The sequence below is a fragment of the Abrus precatorius genome, unplaced genomic scaffold, assembly GCF_003935025.1.
Source record: "Abrus precatorius isolate BTA unplaced genomic scaffold, Abrus_2018 Scaffold3, whole genome shotgun sequence".
In the NCBI taxonomy this organism is placed as follows: Eukaryota; Viridiplantae; Streptophyta; class Magnoliopsida; order Fabales; family Fabaceae; genus Abrus; species Abrus precatorius.
Genome location: NW_020874373.1, coordinates 9,114,883 through 9,132,314, shown reverse-complemented (window position 1 = coordinate 9,132,314; position 17,432 = coordinate 9,114,883). Strand labels below are relative to the sequence as shown.

General features: G+C 32.9%; 3 protein-coding genes across 4 annotated transcripts; 2 read left to right on the top strand and 1 right to left on the bottom strand.

Annotated features, from left to right (window-relative positions):
* Window positions 1-357: 357 nt before the first annotated feature.
* On the top strand, window positions 358-1,650 carry LOC113862124 (basic 7S globulin-like). Its single transcript, XM_027495260.1, has one exon. It carries the CDS (start codon window positions 358-360, stop codon window positions 1,648-1,650), a length of 1,293 nt encoding a protein of 430 aa, XP_027351061.1.
* Window positions 1,651-3,493: 1,843 nt separating this feature from the next.
* On the bottom strand, window positions 3,494-12,946 carry LOC113860667 (mRNA-capping enzyme-like). 2 transcript variants are annotated; one of them, XM_027493133.1, is made up of 17 exons: window positions 12,727-12,946; window positions 11,944-12,061; window positions 10,992-11,140; window positions 10,344-10,427; window positions 10,202-10,264; window positions 9,903-10,034; window positions 9,604-9,804; window positions 8,925-9,044; window positions 7,456-7,505; window positions 6,311-6,473; window positions 6,040-6,177; window positions 5,277-5,399; window positions 5,090-5,188; window positions 4,705-4,794; window positions 4,525-4,606; window positions 4,124-4,254; window positions 3,494-3,993 (listed from the first exon to the last, which is right to left on the bottom strand). In XM_027493133.1, the coding sequence occupies exons 1-17, from the start codon at window positions 12,739-12,741 to the stop codon at window positions 3,850-3,852; spliced, it is 1,902 nt and encodes a 633-aa protein (XP_027348934.1). In that variant the 5' UTR covers window positions 12,742-12,946; the 3' UTR covers window positions 3,494-3,849. The 2 variants fall into 2 exon arrangements, with proteins under 2 accessions (XP_027348934.1, XP_027348935.1); XM_027493134.1 differs by lacking the exon at window positions 12,727-12,946 and adding an exon at window positions 12,569-12,595 and having other exon boundaries at window positions 3,519-3,993.
* A 1,289-nt stretch (window positions 12,947-14,235) lies between these two features.
* LOC113862973 (small nuclear ribonucleoprotein SmD1a-like) lies at window positions 14,236-17,432 on the top strand. Its single transcript, XM_027496313.1, has 4 exons — window positions 14,236-14,334; window positions 14,442-14,518; window positions 16,518-16,709; window positions 16,822-17,432. Exons 1-4 carry the CDS (start codon window positions 14,321-14,323, stop codon window positions 16,881-16,883), a joined length of 345 nt encoding a protein of 114 aa, XP_027352114.1. The 5' UTR covers window positions 14,236-14,320; the 3' UTR covers window positions 16,884-17,432.

The following is a 17,432-nucleotide window of genomic DNA, read 5'->3' as shown; positions in this document are numbered from 1 at the left end:
AAATATAAACATAAGTGAAAGTTGTATAAATATAAGAACTCAATATAAGTGCCATGTTTACAATAATTTTATTGTTTAAAGAATTAAAAATTAACCTCATATATAATATAATATGTAATATTTTTAATATCTCAAAACACAAAAAAACTATCTTTAAATCAGAAAATATTTTATCAACACCCAAAATTAACACCTAGAAACATTTCTTTTGATTCACTTATATATATATATATATATATATATATATATATATATATTTATCTATTTATTTTTCGAATCATCTCATGGGTGAGTCCCTATAAATAGATGTGGCATGGCACTATCCCTCCATATATCTTCATGTTCATATTCATATTCATGGCTAACTCCATAATAAAACATCTCCTTCCACTCTTCTTCATCCAATTCCTCATTCCCACTTCATTATCATCTTCCCAATCATTCAAACCCAAAGCCCTCCTAATCCCAGTAACCAAAGACCCTTCAACACTCCAATACCTAACACAAATCCACCAACGAACCCCACTCATCACCATCAACCTAGTTATCGATCTCGGAGGCCAATTCCTCTGGCTCACCTGCGACCACAACTACACCTCCTCCACCTACAAGCCCGCACGCTGCCACTCTTCCCAGTGCTCCCTCGCCGGCGCCACCGCATGCGGCAACTGCTTCTCCCCTCCCTCCCCAGGCTGCAACAACAACACATGCTCCCTCACACCCGACAACCCCATCACCCACACCTCAACCTCCGGTGAACTCTCCCAAGACCTCATCTCCCTCCAATCCACCAACGGCTTCAACCCCACCCAAAACGTCACCGTTTCGGGCTTCCTCTTCTCATGCGCACCCTCCTTCTTACTAAAAGGCCTCGCCGCCGGTGTCTCCGGCATGGCGGGTCTCGGCAGAACCAAAATCGCGTTCCCCTCGCAACTCGCTTCCGCTTTCAGCTTCCATAAAATATTCGCCGTTTGCCTCGCTTCTAACGGATCAAACGGCGTCGTTTTCTTCGGCGATGGTCCTTACGTTTTCCTCCCCAACGTCGATGCTTCTAAATCCCTCACTTTCACTCCTCTGTTCACCAACCGCGTCAGCACCGCCTCGGCTGAGTATTTCATCGGCGTTAAATCTATTAAGATCGACAATAAAACGGTGCCGTTGAACGCCTCTTTGTTGAGCATAGACAAAAACGGCGTCGGTGGAACAAAGATAAGCACGGTGAACCCTTACTCGGTTTTGGAGGAGAGCATTTTTAAATCGGTGGTGAAGGGTTTTGTGGAAGCTTGTGGCGCAAGGAACATCACGAGGGTGGGTTCTGTGACGCCGTTTGAAGCGTGCTTTAGTAAGAAGAACGTGTTGAGTACAAGGTTGGGGTGGGGCGTGCCAACTATTGAGTTTGTTTTGCAGAATGAGAGTGTGGTTTGGAGTGTCTTTGGAGCGAACTCGGTTGTTGATGTGAGTAATGAAGTGATATGTTTGGGGTTTGTGAATGGAGGAAAGCACCCTATGACTTCTATCGTCATTGGAGGGTATCAATTGGAGAACAATTTTTTGCAGTTTGATTTGGAAGCTTCAAGATTGGGCTTTAGTTCTTTGCTGTTTGGGAGACAAACCACTTGTGCAAACTTCAACTTCACCTCCACCGTTTAGTTCTATGCTTTTCCATGGTTTGCTTCTATGCTTTGGATCACACCATATATTATTCATTTACTTTTTTATTTAAATTTTAATTTACTATTCATTATTGTTAGAGAAATTCTTCAGATAGTATATCACTATACTTTCCAAAAATATGAAAAAAAATTACTGTACTCTTAAAAAAATTTCTAATATCTAAGAAAATATTATATGAAAACACATATATATCATTAATTTAAAATATATTAAATATTTTAAATATTTAATAAAAAAAGAAAGTGATAATTAAGAAAATATATTAAATATGATCATAATAAAAATAAATATTAAAATAACTTCATTTTCTTAAAACAGACAACCAGACAAAAGTTGATGAGAATCCAATAGACAGACACGAATTCATTGCGTAAGAAATGATAGCCGAAATAGGTTGTATGCTACTACACAAGATTTTCTAAAGACACAAACCTCGAGATGACTACTTTTTCCATTTACCTTTGTTCAGATGTCTCATCTCAGTCATTCACTTTGCTTTGTTTTTTAAAAAATATGTATTGATCATTTGGTTATTTTTTAATATACAATATTCAAAAATAATATATATGTTTTTAGAAAATTTATAAAAATATAAAATTTCTTAATGTAAGTACAGTGATTTAAATATAAATCAATAAAAATTTAAAAATCTTAAAATTTGTTGAATGATTTTTTAAAAATTATTAAAAAATTAAAATTCGATAATTTAAAAAGTCAAAACTTGTTAATGTCGATTTAAAAAAATAATAATAAAATGTTTAAATATTAAGAAACATAATGGACAACTTAAAAAAATTATATTATTATGATTTTTTTTTCTAAACACTATGTTGTAATAATTTTTCTTTTTATATATAGAAAGAGAACTGGATCATTTTCCATTTCTTTACTATCATTTAAATGAATTAAAATACAATAATAATGTAAAAAATTTTAAATTTTTATTTACTAATAAATTATTATACAGTTAAAAATCAATTTTTATAATAATTAATTTAAAATTTAGAGTTATAATTTATTTATATTTGATGTCAACCTTTAACATTTATATATCTTAATAATTTTTTATAAAATATAAGATTAACCAATTTAATTGTTAAATCATTTTATATTATTTTATAAATATGTATATCGAATTTCATACAATTTAAATATTTATAGTTATGTTATTTAAATTTTGATAAATATTTATATTTTAAAAATATAATATTAGCTAAAATAAAATAATTCGATAAAATACTTGTTAATTTTATTTTTTTATAAAACTGATTTGATACAAATCTTTGATGGATTTACTAACCTCTTAACTTTATAAAAAGTCATATTCCAAATTTAATTTAAAAAAGGTTGTATATAAAAACTACACTACTTATGTAGCTCCAAAACATAAAAGCAAATCTTTCTTTGGAGATCGTACTTCAGCCCACAAAGCACAGAAACAAGCGAAAAATAAAATATTTGCTTGTTTTGTGTGGCATATTTGCTTGAAAGTTAACGATGAAGCAAATGGTTTCAAAGTGACGTGAAATAATTTTTCTACTAAAATAAAACATCCCCCTCCCCGCCATGACTGTATTTTGTTCACATGATCACAAACAAAAGAGATTGATTAAAGAATTAGTGCATGTTTATTTTCATTTAACTTTAAAGATATACTTATTTTTAAAGATTATCTTATGACGCTGAAAATCCTCTCTAAATTTTTTTTTTAAAGAAACACCCACTTAAAATAATGCGAATTAAAATATAAAACAGGGCACCGTCAATTGATTTACTTTTCAATGGTTGTGCACAACAATGTAAAAACTAGAACAAGTAGCTGTCCAAGAGCGTGTATCAATTTTAATAAATGAAACTTTATTGAAAAAATAAATAGTATAAACTCGTGAAATCTTTAATTACTGTATCCTATCAAAACCGTTTGTATTAAGCTTTTTCCAAGCTGTAAGGAAATAATAGGCAAAATTGCTAATATACACATGCGACCAAAATCTTGTTAACCAAATAAAATCATAGAACCTAAACCTCTATCCTAAGGTATGTGTGGGAGGTATGAGGCTGACAATGGCGTCGCACAAATACAAAAGCTCTTCTTCTAGCTCTTCATTAAGAAGTCTCTGTCTTACTCTTCAATTAACGTTAACCACATTCAACATGCTTAGCTTTTATTAAAACTCACTTGCGCCTTGAAGAGACCATATGCTGGTGAGCCTTGATATCCCTTTGTATTCTGTCTGCATACAACGGTAGGCGAATGATCTCATTGATCTCATTCAACAGGACATCTTCTGTGATGTTATCCTTTATGCTTCGCATTACCTGTATTAAGAAATTTGCAAAATAAACTGTTCAATAGGCTTTTTACATGAGCTAGTTAAACAAAAACATTGAATCATGGACAACCTAAAGAAGAGAGCATAATAGAATGGGAAAAAATAATGGGTATAACCTTTCTATAGGTATTGATATCGTTTGGAGTTGCTTTGTCTATTCTGATCCGCATACAGACCCAATGACGTTCCCCAGAATCCCAGTAGCACTCAATGATCTTTCCTGAATAGGAGGAAATATCTGATGCATCTGAAAAGTATTTGGTGCCAAGAAGTAAGTGAAGATTTGATTTTTACAGATACAAAATTCAGATAAATCAACCAGAGGATAATGTTATGTAGCCTAGACAGATTTCATTGCAGGAGGAGTTTCACTCCAGAAGGCAATTCAAGTATGGCCAAAATCAGTTAATACATGCAAGTAGCTGACATCTTCCATCATCAACATCATCATGATAATAATAATCCTATTAATTACATAATGATGACATAAAATAAAAGTAGCGTGTACAAGCACAACCTTTAAAAATAACATTCTCTTCCATTAACTTCTTCTTTCCCCGTTCAAACAGAAAAAGCAAGGGATGATCAACTGCTCCCACCTGTCAACAAAGACATCAACATGTTTGGATTGTCATGATAGAGAAATGCCACATAAACTAATTCAATTTTTGAACTTGAGAAAAAGTACTTGTACAACCTCACACAGGAAATCAACAGAGTTCATCTCAGGGTATTTCCACTTCAGAAGGCCTTCATGTGTGCGAGGGACATACGGATCATCCCAACCCTGATAGAATCTGATATTATTAACAATAGACAAGTTGATAAACCAAACAGAATGTATGATTTATTGTGATGGCATTTTCTCTGCCAGTGAGTCAATAGTTGATATTGACTCAAATACAACGAAATAAGGACAACCGAAAAATTTGGACTGTTTCCTACTAGAGCGTTAATTTAGTACATCGTCCTAAAAGACATGGTGTTTCCTTAAAGCCAGATGTTTATTGATTCAACTATCCTATACATGACATCCAATCTCAATTTGCGAGGTTCAGTCTTTTAGAGATACTAATTATTACCTGGAATACAAGACCATCTGCTGAATGTGAGAGTTGTGGAATGAATTTATGAAGGAGCTTTGACACAGTAGATAGTAACCAAAACCCCTTCCTCCTTACCTGAAAGAAGAATACAGATATATAAACAAATAGCTAATCCCACTGTAAAACGTTTCTGAAAATAGAATAGTAAAATCATTATACATACGCTAAATGGTTCCAAGTCATATCGATAATAAGGACTTATACTCTTTGAAAGGCCTTCACGTTCCATGTTACGAGGTTCAATTACTTCTTTCTCCAGCAATTTCCACCTTTCATAGAATGGCAGCTGCATAATATAGACCATCAGGACAAAAGTCAGCCAAGCACTTGTGTGGACATCAATACAAGGACTCACAAGGTTCCAGACATGTATTATTTTGGATTTTATGCCACTTTTCTAATGTTTTACCAACTATCCAAATACTCTTGAGAGAATACGTTACAGTGGTAGCCAAACTTCAATCAAAAGTTAGAACCCCCCTGGAAATATTGAATATTATCTGACATTCTGTTTGTATAAGTAATCTAAAGTTTACAATTAGGCACTACTACTCTGATGATGGTGCTTCAATTATTTCACTATTTGTAATGTCTAGTTAGAAGCAGAGATATGGATACCTTGTGGTTCCAGATTTTCAGGGTTACTAAGGGCCCACAATTCAGAGGTAGTTACAAATCCAACTAGAACCTTACAGGTGCTCATTTTAATGCAGTATTGTTAGGAGATACTTAAATTAACTGAAAATTTCAAATACCTTAATTGCAATACAATTTGTTTTTTGGTTGACCAGTGACCACTAAATGCAGGGATTCAGAATAGCAAAAACATAAACAAGAATCAACCAATTTTAAATTTTAAATTTCATAAAGTAGGATGAACCAACCAAGAAGTCAATAATATCCTGACATTGTCAATTCATGTGTACCTCTGTCAAAGAGACTTGATTGATTGCGACCAAATCATAAATGAGGTATCTCCTCTCTTGCTTCTGTGTAAGTGGATCTGTGTCAATAATCATCTCTCCATCAAGTAATGTGTAGTGGTGATTCCTCTCAGGTGTACCCTTGAAAAGATAGCAACAAAAATATTTTGAGTTACACATTAGATAATCTAAGATAAAATTACAAAGCCAAGCACTAGACACCCAGAGGGATAAGACTCACTTGGCAACATAAGTAAATTTAATAAACATATACCCCATTTGAGTATCTGCAAGGGAACCGCATATTGATCCTTCGGAAAAGAAATTTTCTGTCAATGAGATAACATCCATCCCAAGTAATCATCATCATGTATCGTGTCCCATCAGCTTTCCATGTTGCATAGTAATATCGTTGTCTTAAGAGTTGCAGATTTTCCCTGCAAAAGAAAAACATGATCTGACATCAGTTGAAAAAACCAAAGTAGATAATTAACAAACATTAAGTTTTTAATAAATTACTCTCCCCACTTGAACTCAACTGCATCAAATGAGTGTGTTATTCCCTTTTTTCTAAACATATTGATTATGCACAACTATTAACCAAAACCAACATATCAAAAGGACAAACAGCACTTTGAAGTTGATTGTAGCATATCTTATAAATACAAAAGGAGATTTGGGTAGAATTGTAAATATTCATTAAAAACTAAGGAGACTGACTGTGATTCTTTGTAAGCACCAAGGAGGGGATGATAGAAATTTACTGCATAAAGAATCATATTAATATGGATAAGAAATAATTTGATACTAGATGAAGAAATTTGTTTAATTGATCAAAGGTAAATTAAAATTTACACGGTAGAAATCTGGGGTTTGAAGTTTGAACTTCCACCATTTGGATCTGGTGTATTTGACAAATAATTAATCCCAAAATGAAACTAACAGAAATTCCATATAGTATGAAACCATGACTTCTTCATTGACATCCAGGTGTATAGTATATCTCTAAGATCCAGTTATGTTGCTAAGTCTGTCACAAGTTGTTATTCTTCTCCATCAGATTCAATTGTTAATATTCAAAACATAGGTTCAGAATAAAAATAGAAGTTCTAACGTAGCAAATAAAATACCAGTCACTCCATTTACTTGAGAACTTCAGCTAAAATGATGCTAAACAAAACTTATCAGCAGCACAAGATGCTCTTTTCCAATCAATTATTGAAGCAAAATTCCAATTAAACAGTTAAAAGCGTGGTAACAATAGAGAACACATACTTTAGGTACTCTTAATTCTTTAGACAATATATTAGAAAAACAAACGATGCCCATTTCTCAGTCAAATAGCCAAGTTCATCCTGAAATAACAATTAATTCCCAATTCAATAGAAATCAAAATGATCAAATGCAATAAGATTGGACCTGTTCAGAGAAACAGGGTGTGATCCAGGAAACTGCGAACGTCCTCTTCCCTAAAAAGCGAGAATATTAAATTTGAAAACACAAAAATAATGCAATCAATTCATGAAATGAATTTATGTATAATATAACAAACTAATGTTTACAAATCAAATAATTATTTGGCTTCAAATTTATTTTTGAATTTTATTGAGATGTATCACCTACAACCCCAAATGCTTCAAATTACTTAAAAAGGCAATTTAAAATGATTTTTGGGTTTTATATTAATAAATTCCTCCCTTTACATTAGATACTTTCTACTTTTGTTTTCTGAACCAGTACCCTAAGGATACTTATGAGAATTCTCCATATTAATATGGCAAGTTCTATTAGAGAAGAGAAATAGAGCAATATAGTAACAAAGGATGCCAATAATCAATTCATCCCATAAATACACATCAACTAAGCCAAGCTTGTCAAACTCTAAGCAGACAACCAAGAAAAATACATTTAAATAAGCCAGTAGCCAAACATCATAATGAATCAAACATAGCAATCACTTTGCACATAAAAGATGGAAGCAAAAATTATCCTTAAAATTATAGTGTTTCACTTGATTCATTTATCCTACACGTAATGATTCATAAGAAAGTTTAATACATATCATAAAGTTGTCAAGACACAAATATCAAATCATGCGTCAGTTAGGTTGCTTATATTAGCAGACACTTCATACTAATACTCATTACTTTACAATTTCAAAATCCACAATAATTTTAGTGCAAACAACTTTATTCCAACAATAAATTATTAGTATATAATTGTGTACTAGATGATCATTTTGTTCTCTTCAACAAGTATGGAATAGGAATGTCAGAGAATCTTAACTATAAAACAGTGGAGTATCTACTGATGCCTTGAAAAGACAGTCTACACTCAAGACATAATTCCACAGACAATAGCTAAGAAAAGACAAATGTGCAAAAGTATGAATTCTTAGAAATTTAGAGCAGAAATTAAAAATAGACCACATACATGCCAATAGCAAATATGAAAGGGGCAAAGTGACAAATGGGGTGTGAGGACAATTAGTAACACTACCAACGGGGAAAAAGACTGTTCTACAATCTCACAATATTCCTGCCAAATTGTCATATTTTCTACTTTTTGTAAAAGAATAGAAGCCTTTGTTTAAATATAATTGCCTTTTGAGTAAACTAATACATTAAAACCAAGTACATTAAGAACAAAAAATATAAATTACTAGCTTTGACTATGGGATAACATAATTGTCTAAATAAGACAAGTAAATAGGGATCAGTAAAAGCAACATAGTAAGAAGTGCCATATGACAAAAACATAAGCATGATTTGGTGACTCCCTTCATATGACAGTGTCTCTTGATTCCACTTGACTATCTAAATTATGTTCAGTTTGAGCTAACCAAAAAAATATATAGAATTCAACAAAAAGCTGCTTTAGAAAACCACCACAGTGCCCAACTTGAGCAGTTGATAACAAAATTCTTGCATTGCTCGCAGCTGGTTTGAAGGAATTGGATCTCCCAAAACATCATCGTTTGTCAATACTTCATTCCTCACAATATTCTCCTAGAATATCAAATCAAACATAAGGAAAACCCACATAAGTATGCAACTCCAAGGAAAAATTGAAGTGATTTAAAGTTTCTTAAAGAATCCCATATTTCAACAGAGCACACTGACTTAAGCAAAAAATGAAAGTGAGGTGAGGAAAGAAATCCAATATTCAATGTGACCCCATATTAATCACCTAGCTTGTAATTAAAAAAAACTGCATAGAAAAATACAAGTCTATAATAAGGATAACATTATTCACAAATTAAGGCCATGAAAAATGACAACAAAAAAATATAATATACCTATTTTCTGTAACAATAAAGGAAATTCTATAACTCAGTGAAAGCATATAAAAAGTTCTGTTATCAGTGTATACATCAAAGTCTCAACAAAGAGAACAGAAGGATGTAAATGGGCAGCAAAATATTTTTATAGGCCTTATCTACTCTTCAACATAAAAAAAAGTATAACTAACGGCAGACTCATGCTCATGTAGACAAGGTGTGGTAGCACCGCAAATCATATCCACGAACAAGGTAAGCAAACTGTTTCAACAAGAAGATACATGCACCTCTTCAGGAATGTGTCCATAATTGTCTACAGCTGGGACAGCCACACCATGAAAATCAGGATCAGAGAGTCTCTTCCATTCAGGAGTTTGAGGACAAACAAGATCTTCAGGCTTCTTTTCACGATAAAACATGTATAGGGCATCAATGTAGTCCTGCTTGTAAATTCCAGGGCGACGTGCCCAAGCAAATTTATTTATTGCCTGGAATATAACCAGCACAAAATTTTCACAACACATCAATTACTGGAGTCAAGCAGGCATTGAAAACAAACCTATGAACTATCTTATATATTACTCACCTCAGTGACAGAAATAGATTCCGTACGCACAAGAAAGTGAACAATCATGTAGCCTGTACGATTATGCCCATGGGTGCAATGTACAAGTATATATTTCTTTGTGTTTGTTATTTGGGAGCAAAAATCCAAAACCTAAAATGAAGGTCTAACAAGTATAAATCATAAAACCTCAAGTAAGATATGAGGAACTGTACCACACAACACTAACAAGAAGAAAAGACTTGACTATCAGATTATGAGCATCAGTCAAAAGAGTAAGTAAAAGTAATTCTTATATCAACGCCACAAATGGAAGTTACCTCATCACAAAATTTTTTTACAGATTCATCATCAGGTACAGCATCTCTTCCTTTGCATCTTATCTGCCACAAGCAAGTCATAAGTCTAAATACAATTGCAATTAACATTTCATAAACAATAGGATGAACAATAAATACTTACCTTGACATGCCCAATCCCTTCTTTTGTCCAATCTGATATTGGATAGTAACGAGTAGTATTTGTCAGATCAATCACTAAACCAAGCTGCAAAATCAATAGAGTTAAGCATTATGATGCTGGATGCAACAAGTTACTGTATATCACGGTAAAGCAAACGAGTATTCATATATTTTATGCATGGGACACAACATAAAATCTCAACAATGAAAGATATTCTTAAATTGCTTGCTAGAAATTGCTATTTCCGTTTATTAACACAAAATTGAAATATAAACACTTATTATCCTCATTTCTTCCTGCTTCTATGTCCTTTTCCTCAAATCTATATTGCAACCTATGCTGTCTTCTTGTCAATAAAAGTTCCCTTGGAAAACCAACATGCAAAGCTAATGTTGTGAAGCAATAAAATGAGAAAATGTTTTAATAGTTTTATACAACTTTGAGCAAATAGAAAGATCAATCACATAAAAAGTTGATGAAACATCACATAAACAAAACTGCTGTGACTTAAATTAAATATCAGCAGCTTGTGCAAGCCAATCTAATATTATATCCCTTTATGTACTTAGAAAACAGATACTTATCTTCCCAACGGGAAACATATGTAATTGAGTAAATTGAACGTTATTGTGCATTTGGGGTACTTACTTCTCTACCTAAGATTCTTTGCTGATGAATCGCTTGCTGGGGAGTATATCTTTGACTTGGAATGTGATCATTGAAGGATTCACCAAGTGGAACCTTAGAAGGGATTATGCATCCAAGTTCTTGCCCATGCGCTGGGCAGTCTAACCAACCTGTAATTATATAGGATCAACTAAAATAAAAGCCTATTAAAAATAAGTAAAGCACAACATTATAGTGGTAACAACTAACATTATTATAAGCATAAAGAACAGTAAAAAATATTTCAACATTTTAAAGAAAATTGTATCCTGAAGCCAACTATGCAAAGAGCTAACAAGAAAGCCAAGCACATATAGCTAAAATTGGTTAAAGAAAACCGTCTTCTTCATGCTATACGGACTTGCAATTATAATTGCAAGGGATGTAATCAACTTCAATAATTCCAAGCAGAACAATAATAGCTAAAATATAAAGTATTAGTTTATAATAACGGCCATGAACCATACCTATATATTATAATTTCTACAACATATACTTAACACTCCCACAAAATAACTTACCCATAGTGAACAATCGAGACATTTAACATATACAACCATCTTCCATATAAGCCCATGTTTGACATGCTTTTGTTGGGGAATATATTTTTTTTCCAAAAGCTCCCAGGGAGATGGTATTAAAAAAAGGTGATTGTTCCTCAGAAATAAGTTGAACCAAACACAATTAACTCTAGTTTGTGCAAGGAAAAAGAAAACCCTTTAGCATCAAAGCCAACTTGCAGCTTCGTTTAGTCACACAGTTTCTCCTTAATTTGTATGGTTAAATTCAACAAAGTAAAATAGAAAAAGAAAAAAAAAATCCAACCATTCTTACACTACAATGAGTTTAAATTACAGTGATATATCAGCACAATGTAATAGTCTATACTTGACAACCAAATCCATGTGTATTGTATATAAAAATAAAAACCCACCAGGGGGAATCATGTTCCTATCATAAGGTCTAGAATTCATATTGAAAGATCCCTGATCTTGCCCTCGATTCATCTGTGGCAACTTTCTTTTCAAACCTCTGTGTGTATCTTCATTATTCTGATGCATAGACAACTCAAAATAAGGAACAACAAGAAGCTATCTTAAAAAAAGCAAGAAGAGAAACACTCCATCAATAATCTAATACAGCACTTAACATAAGATTGCCAAGAGTAAAGTAAGTTGAACGAGTATAACTGAAGGGCAATGTTTAATTGATTAGGCACTCGTGTATCAGAGAACAAGCAAAAGTTGCACACACTTCTGCATAGTGAAGTTCATTGACAGAACAACACAAAACAGCAAAACGTCACTCGCTAACACTTTCATTAGTAAATTGACAAGCCAGAGTGCTTAAGACGAATTCTCACAAACAAAATCCAAGTGAATTCTTACTTCTGCGAGGGTAGTGATTAGTGAAGCTTAACCGCCTTATATTAAAATTTAAAAACGTCACCAACAAACGGTACATTGCATCAATGAATGATAATCCAAAAGAAAACAGAGAAAACACCGCGCCTTCGATTATAGGAAAATATGAACATTGTTTTAGCAGAGAAAAATCGCTTCAATTTTTCTTCGGGTTTGGTTTTCGTACTAGTCATGAATCGTAACGCTTTATCTACCGAGATTTAAGTTGCGAGTAGCAAAACCGAACAACAACAGGTAAAAGACAAAATATATGAATGAAGTAGAGATTAAGGTTCTTGAAAAGAGGAATCTACCATGTGATAGCTCATGGGAGTAATGGGTTGGGAGAGACAAGGAGAGTGACGAGGTAAAGAATCTGGTTAGGGTTTTTGGAAGAAGGATAATAGGATCGATTTTCGGAAGAGGAAAGTTTAAGGTCTAAAGTTGAAAGATCTGTTATGCTCTGCGCCACCATTCATATCCACGTCTTCCCCTCGTGGAGAACCGACGTAGCCATACCCTCATTTATCTCTTGTTATATTTCTTCATCATCACTCTTTTTTCTTTTACATATTTTATAAAAATAAAAATCGGGCACAGTTATATTTTAATAAAAAATTAAAATAATAATCTTATAATTATGATATAAAAAATTATAAGAATATAAAATTCTTTATTTTGTTAAAATTACAAGAGTTAAATATACTTTTTCTATTTTGATTCTAGTTTTTACAAAATTATTTTTTTATTTTAGTCTATGTTTTGAAAAATTATTAATTTTAATCATTAATCATTGTTAAATTTAAATTTATTAGTTTTAGTCTTCATGATTTATTCTCCATATCAAATTTATAAAAAAGTTAAAATTATTAGTTACCGTTCAATTTGTATCATTATGTGTGTATTGAATACATATTTAGTAATTGATTCACATAAATTCATTGCAAAAATGAAAATACAAAGACGTTATATGTTCTCGTCTCCATATATGGCTCAATGAGTCAATTTATTTAGTGACAAAAGCTCATCCTAACAATCAGATCATATTAATGGTGGAGGCATAACAATTAACATACACTAACTTAGTGCAACTTGAGATTCAAAATCTACAAGAATGTGAAAGGCCCCAAAGAATGCCTAAAGCTTTGCGTACAAAATTACAGTAAAAATCTTCAATTTTAATAAATCTTTTAGAGGAATCTATGCTTAGTAGCTTAATGATATTTAGCTCATAATACAATGAATGCTATTAAAAACTGAATACTTATCCATGGTGAAATATTTTTTTTTTATCTCTTGCATAATTCAAGCAACAATACCAACAATAATATTTTAATCAATATTCAAGTTATCATTTCAATTTTTAAGAAAAGTCAAATCAAAGCCACTCAAGAGATTTATATTAAAAAATTACTCACACTAATGAAAGAGATCAACAAAATTAAAGTTAACAATTAAAGTTAACTGTTTTAACATTTTCATAATTTACAATAACATTTATTGTTAACTTTAAGATCACATCATTCTTAAACATTTGATGTCATTTATTCACCTGCAAAACTTATATTATAAGTTAATTTTTTTTATAAATGGAATTTAATTTTTTTTTTCTGGACTATACAATTGATAATAGCTAAAAGAAATGAATACTTAAAAGTAAATAAATCTCTACTGAAAAAATAACACAAGTGAAATAGAAGGTGAACGACAATCAGTAGAAATAACATCTTCATCATCCTCTAACGTAGGAGGAATTGTGATATTGTATTAAATATTTATATATTTTAATATATTAAATATATTTACTTTTTATTTATGAATTTGCATATAAAATAACAACAAAAGGACGACACAAGAGAGTGTTCTGTGCGAAAACCCTGCTTTCATCTTCTTCTCTTCTCTGCCACCATGAAGCTCGTCAGGTTCAGCTCTCCATTCTCATTTCGCATTTCTTTTATTTTTTCTGTTTTTTCATTACTCATTTCCTTTTGGTTCTGAAGCTAAAATCTTCGCATGGAAACTCCAACAGGTTTCTCATGAAGTTGAACAACGAAACCGTATCAATCGAGCTCAAGAACGGCACAGTTGTCCATGGCACCATTACAGGCACCCTTCTCTCTTCTGCTCCTTTTGGATTGCTTTGTTTTTCGCTTCCTGATTTTATTGCTGCTTTTGTTAAACCCTAGTTTGGCCTTGCGCTTAAACTTTTATGCTATGATTTAGTCATGAATGGCATGTTGCAGGGATGCTCACTGGCTTTTCAGTTACTAAACCTAATGCAGCTTTTGACAGCGTTCTCTAATTGTAACCCCAGAATTTCAAAACCTTTTTTTTTTTCGGTACTTAGCATTTAAATTATGTGATTTCACTTATCATTAGGTTGTGAATGGTAGTTTGTAAATAGATCTCCTATCATGACTTTGTACCCAACGGATTTCATTCTGTTAGAGTTGGAACAAGGTGATGCAGGAGGCAGATTTGGTTGTTTGTAGATAAAAAAAGTCACTTGTTCTTTTACTAGTTTGAATTGCATTTGCGCATTCCTCAGTATATGCCTGTAACTATGCCTGTGATGTTATGGATGACACCCAACCAAGCGCTTTTTCTTATGTATAGACCAATAGGCCTTATAATACATATTACATCAGTATTAAGGTACAAATATTCTGATTTTTTATCGTTAAGTGGATCAATTCTAATGAAATCTGTTGGATTTTTTATCTGTGTTGCTGATCATGGTAGGTTTATCATGATCAGCAATCTCTTATCCCAACAAAAATTCATAATCCGTGTCACTTGCAAAGCATTATTTGACGTGCTAAAAAATAAGATCCACTTTTTAACTTAATATTTTTCCTTTCAACCTTTTTGCAACTTCCATTGGTTTCCATCAATTTGTATATGACCTCTTGTTGTAATTCCTCTGTTAACAACTTAATGTCATTTCAAGGTGAATTGCTAATTACCCTGTCATTTCTCAGAGAAAATAAGATTGGAGTTTAGCAATCAGCTTGATAATTTGCCAACTTAGAGCATATGATCTGGAATCCTTTTTTTCTTAATTTGGTGGGACTGAGCGTGATGTTTTGTTTCACTGAGTCACTTGTAGTTTCTGCTTCTTTGTATCTATTGAGATTTTTCAGCAATAAATTTGCTAGTAGCCCCTGGTTAGCTTCTTGTTTAGATTAATAATGTTGAGCTTTGAAGTATCACTAATCCCTGTGCACCTAAACTTTATATAACATGAATATTCATTTTTTATGGATTTTCTTTAGATGTCTCTTCCAGGATTTTTCAAATGGAGTTGTCATAGCTCATACCTGAACTCTGACACAGTAGAGAGATTGAACAGCTTTCCTGCACTCATGATTTTTTTCATGTTTGACTTGTTCATTTCACTGTTATACCCCTTCCATAATGAATGGGTTGTCTTGTCTTTTTTCTGTTTTGATTTTTGAACAATGTCCTCTTGGCTAATCTGCACTTTCCCTCTATTCTACCTTATAGACTTCTCTATGATGTTTGATGTAAAAGAAACAACTAATTACTGTTTAAACTCTAAACGTATGACATTTGGGTAAGAGGCATCTTAAACTCTGGAGTCTGAATGGCCTATGTGGCAAATCTATTGAAATTTTATTATATGGCACTATGACATTTGTCAACCTCCTAGCCTCTGGAATAAGTTTGCTTCATGTTGTAATTTAGAATAGCTATACTGCATCTGCATTATTTTGAATCCTATCCTTTATACATGTTCCAATCTATGATACAGAAGCCCAGTTTCAACCTCATATCTTACCTTGGCCAAACTTGACAGAAATAAGTAGCAAACGCAGTCAATTTCTTTTTTACATGTTGCTATTATGATTAGTAATTGGATATGTTTCACGAAAACAGTGAATCCTTGTATTATAATTGGGCAATATATTACTACTTATTATCCAAAAACAATCAAATAAAGCGCCAAGGATTTGATTGTGAATATTTATCAGCTCATGTCTAAACAAAGAGTTCACCATTTTGAGTCTTTAAGCCTTATTTGGGATGAGCTGAGAGGTGTTTTGGAGCTTGTACTGATCCATGAATCTGTGCTATGATACAGGTGTTGATATCAGCATGAATACACATTTGAAAACAGTGAAACTAACCCTGAAAGGGAAAAACCCAGTTACTTTGGATCATCTCAGTGTGAGAGGCAACAACATTCGTTATTATATCCTTCCTGACAGTTTGAATCTTGAGACTTTGCTGGTTGAAGAGGCTCCTCGTATTAAGCCTAAGAAGCCAACTGCTGGTACTGTATAGTTTGTGAATGTCACTGGAATACATTTCACGCAAACCCATTATCTTTTGGCTGGCTGTTATCTAGGGAATCATGATTTTCATAGTTTTGATTTTATTTGCAGGAAAGCCTTTGGGGCGAGGGCGGGGGAGAGGACGCGGCCGTGGCCGAGGTCGTGGCCGTTAAGCTGGGCATGCCAACTTTTGTGGCATTTAGTTGTACCTTTATTGTAGGGAAATTTTCTGAAGTTTTAAAGACGTCATAGGAATGGTATTGTTAATTACTTAATCAATCGTGCAGACTTCGTCAATGTTGCAATTTTCTTACAGCAGTGCTTTGAAGTTCTAGTGTATAATTCCTTCCTGTTGGATAATGCCTAATACCTCTCATCTGAAGGAAACTGCCTATATGTGTAGTTTTGTGGGATAAGGCGAAGTTATAGGAATTACTGATGATTATGTTGTTCGTAGTGGTAGTTTTCTGTTAATTGAAGAGTTCTATTACATCCATTGGCCCGTAAAGTTGACACCCTTTTTAAGAGGCTGAAAGAAAACCACACATTTTTTTTGGGTCCAGGGGAGGGTAGGTTTCAAACCATACATTTTGTCACATGCATTTTATTTTCGGTCTGAGAAAACCATACATTTGAGACTACAACTGGGCTTACGTAGTTTATTTGCCGGCTGGACCTATTCTTGACGATTGAAGCCCAATTACTGAGATGTTATTTTACAG